The following is a 1,832-nucleotide window of genomic DNA, read 5'->3' as shown; positions in this document are numbered from 1 at the left end:
AACCCCCCAAACCCTGCCCAACACCCCACACCCCTCATGCATCATTGCTCAAAACACCCTATTTTTATATTTTTTGGGGGAGTGTTTTGCACAGAAACTGGGGCGACAGGTTTTGGGGGGGGGGTGTGACACTCACACTTGGAGACGACCCCTTCCAGGCGGATGATGTTGTGGTGGCAGAACTGGCCCATGATGGCAGCTTCACTCAAGAAGTCCACCCGTTGCTTCTCCGTGTAGCCCACCTTCAAGGTCTTGATGGCCACTGGCACCTCCTTCTTGCCACACTTCAGAGTGCCCTTGTAGACCTCCCCAAATTCACCTGCTCGGAGGAAGGGGGATGTTTAACCACCCACCTTGGTCCAATTTTGGGGTGTCTTTAGGGTGACAAAGCCACCTGAGGACCTACCAGCGCCGATGACCTTCTGGCGGGTGATGGAGGATGGAGGGATCTCGGTGGTGAACTTGAGCATGGCTTGGTTGGGGTCTTCGTAAGTGTGAGGGTCAACGTAGGTCTTGAGGGGCTTCAGCTGGTCTGGGGGGTGGCGTGGGGGGGGTCAGCACCCACATCACCCCCCACACATCCCTGTTGACCCCACCATCCCATTGCTCACCTGACTTGGAGAAGTAGACGTCCTCGGTGGACTGGCGTGGCCGTGACCTCCTTTTCCTGTGGAAAAGCAGTGTTTTGCCCCCAAAAAATCACCCCTTGCCCATCTTTGGTGTGGAAAAAATGATATTTTGGGGGGTTTATTTGGGTGGGGGTGCCCCCTGTCCCTGTCAACCCCCGGGGGGGCTGCGAATAGCGGACCCCCCCATCGCAGGAACGGCACTCCCCGCTCTCTGGCCAGCACTGCTCGCAGGTGACGCTGTAGGTGATGTCCCCACGACCACCTGGGTCAGCAGGAGGGGACCAGCGTAGCTGCACCGTGGCCCCCAACCCCACAGCTGTGATGCCTTGCGGGGGCGAGGGGGGACCTGGTGGGAGCAGGACAGAGAGCAGAGGGGGGCAGTCAGGGAGGGGTGGCCGTGCCGTGCCTCGAGGAAGAGGAGAGCAGCCAAGAGGACGAGGACAATGAAGACACCAGCGATGGAGCCGCTGATAATGGCAGTGGATGCCATGGCCTCAGTGCCTGCAGGGACAATTTGGAGGGGAAATTTGGGGTGAACCATGCACTCCCTGGACACCCCCCATCCCAAAATTCTGCCCCAACCTTGGTCCTCACCCTCGGGCAGGGTCTCAAACTCATGCTGGGGGCTGTATGCGCCGTGGCCGTCCTGGGTGAGTGCCTGGACCCGCACCACATAGGCAGTGGCAGGGGACAACTTGGGGAGGGTGACGGAGGTGCCCTCGCAGCGCAGCACTGAGTAGCTGTTCTCATCCACCTGGGGACATGGGGGGGGACATGGACATGGGTGGGGGAAAGGATGGAGGGGGGGGACACAGAGGGGGTGGTGAGCTGAAGCTGTGACAGGGGACGGACCTTCTTGCTGTAGGTGACCTCGTACTTCCAGACCCGACTCTGCTGCCGCAGTGGCACCGTCCAGGAGAGGACCAAGCTGGTGGCCGTTCGTCCATCCAGGCTCACCGATGTCACCCGGGGTGGCTCTGCCGTGGGGACAGGGATGTCACAGAGGTGTCCCCGTGACAGAGGGCAGGTAGGGGAGATGCTGGTGGGCCCCTTACCTGTCTGATTAACGCTGATGGTGGCGGTGGCCACGCTACGATGGTGGCTGTAGGGTGACACCCCGTTCCGGGCTTCGACAGTGAAGGTGTATTGACGGTGCGGCTCCAGGTCGGTGACGGTGACCCCTGTCCCTGGCAACCCCCCGGG

At 60.9% G+C, this 1,832-nt stretch overlaps 1 protein-coding gene across 1 annotated transcript in view; it reads right to left on the bottom strand.

Moving 5' to 3' along the window:
- Positions 1-1,832, bottom strand: part of EPHA2 (EPH receptor A2) — a gene marked incomplete at its 5' end in the record, with an annotated part of 13,136 nt that overhangs the window by 3,776 nt on the left and 7,528 nt on the right. The window contains 7 exons of the mRNA XM_035901873.1: positions 137-319; positions 407-532; positions 612-667; positions 1,031-1,130; positions 1,224-1,383; positions 1,482-1,606; positions 1,685-1,828. Coding sequence (XP_035757766.1) covers positions 137-319; positions 407-532; positions 612-667; positions 1,031-1,130; positions 1,224-1,383; positions 1,482-1,606; positions 1,685-1,828 — 894 coding nt within the window. The remainder of the gene's footprint in view (positions 1-136; positions 320-406; positions 533-611; positions 668-1,030; positions 1,131-1,223; positions 1,384-1,481; positions 1,607-1,684; positions 1,829-1,832) is intronic.

Source organism: Egretta garzetta, unplaced genomic scaffold, assembly GCF_000687185.1.
Source record: "Egretta garzetta isolate BGI_Z169 unplaced genomic scaffold, ASM68718v1 scaffold69, whole genome shotgun sequence".
Taxonomy (NCBI): domain Eukaryota; kingdom Metazoa; phylum Chordata; class Aves; order Pelecaniformes; family Ardeidae; genus Egretta; species Egretta garzetta.
The sequence above is the reverse complement of the archived record's forward strand: the minus strand, read 5'-3'. Positions and strand labels throughout refer to the sequence as shown.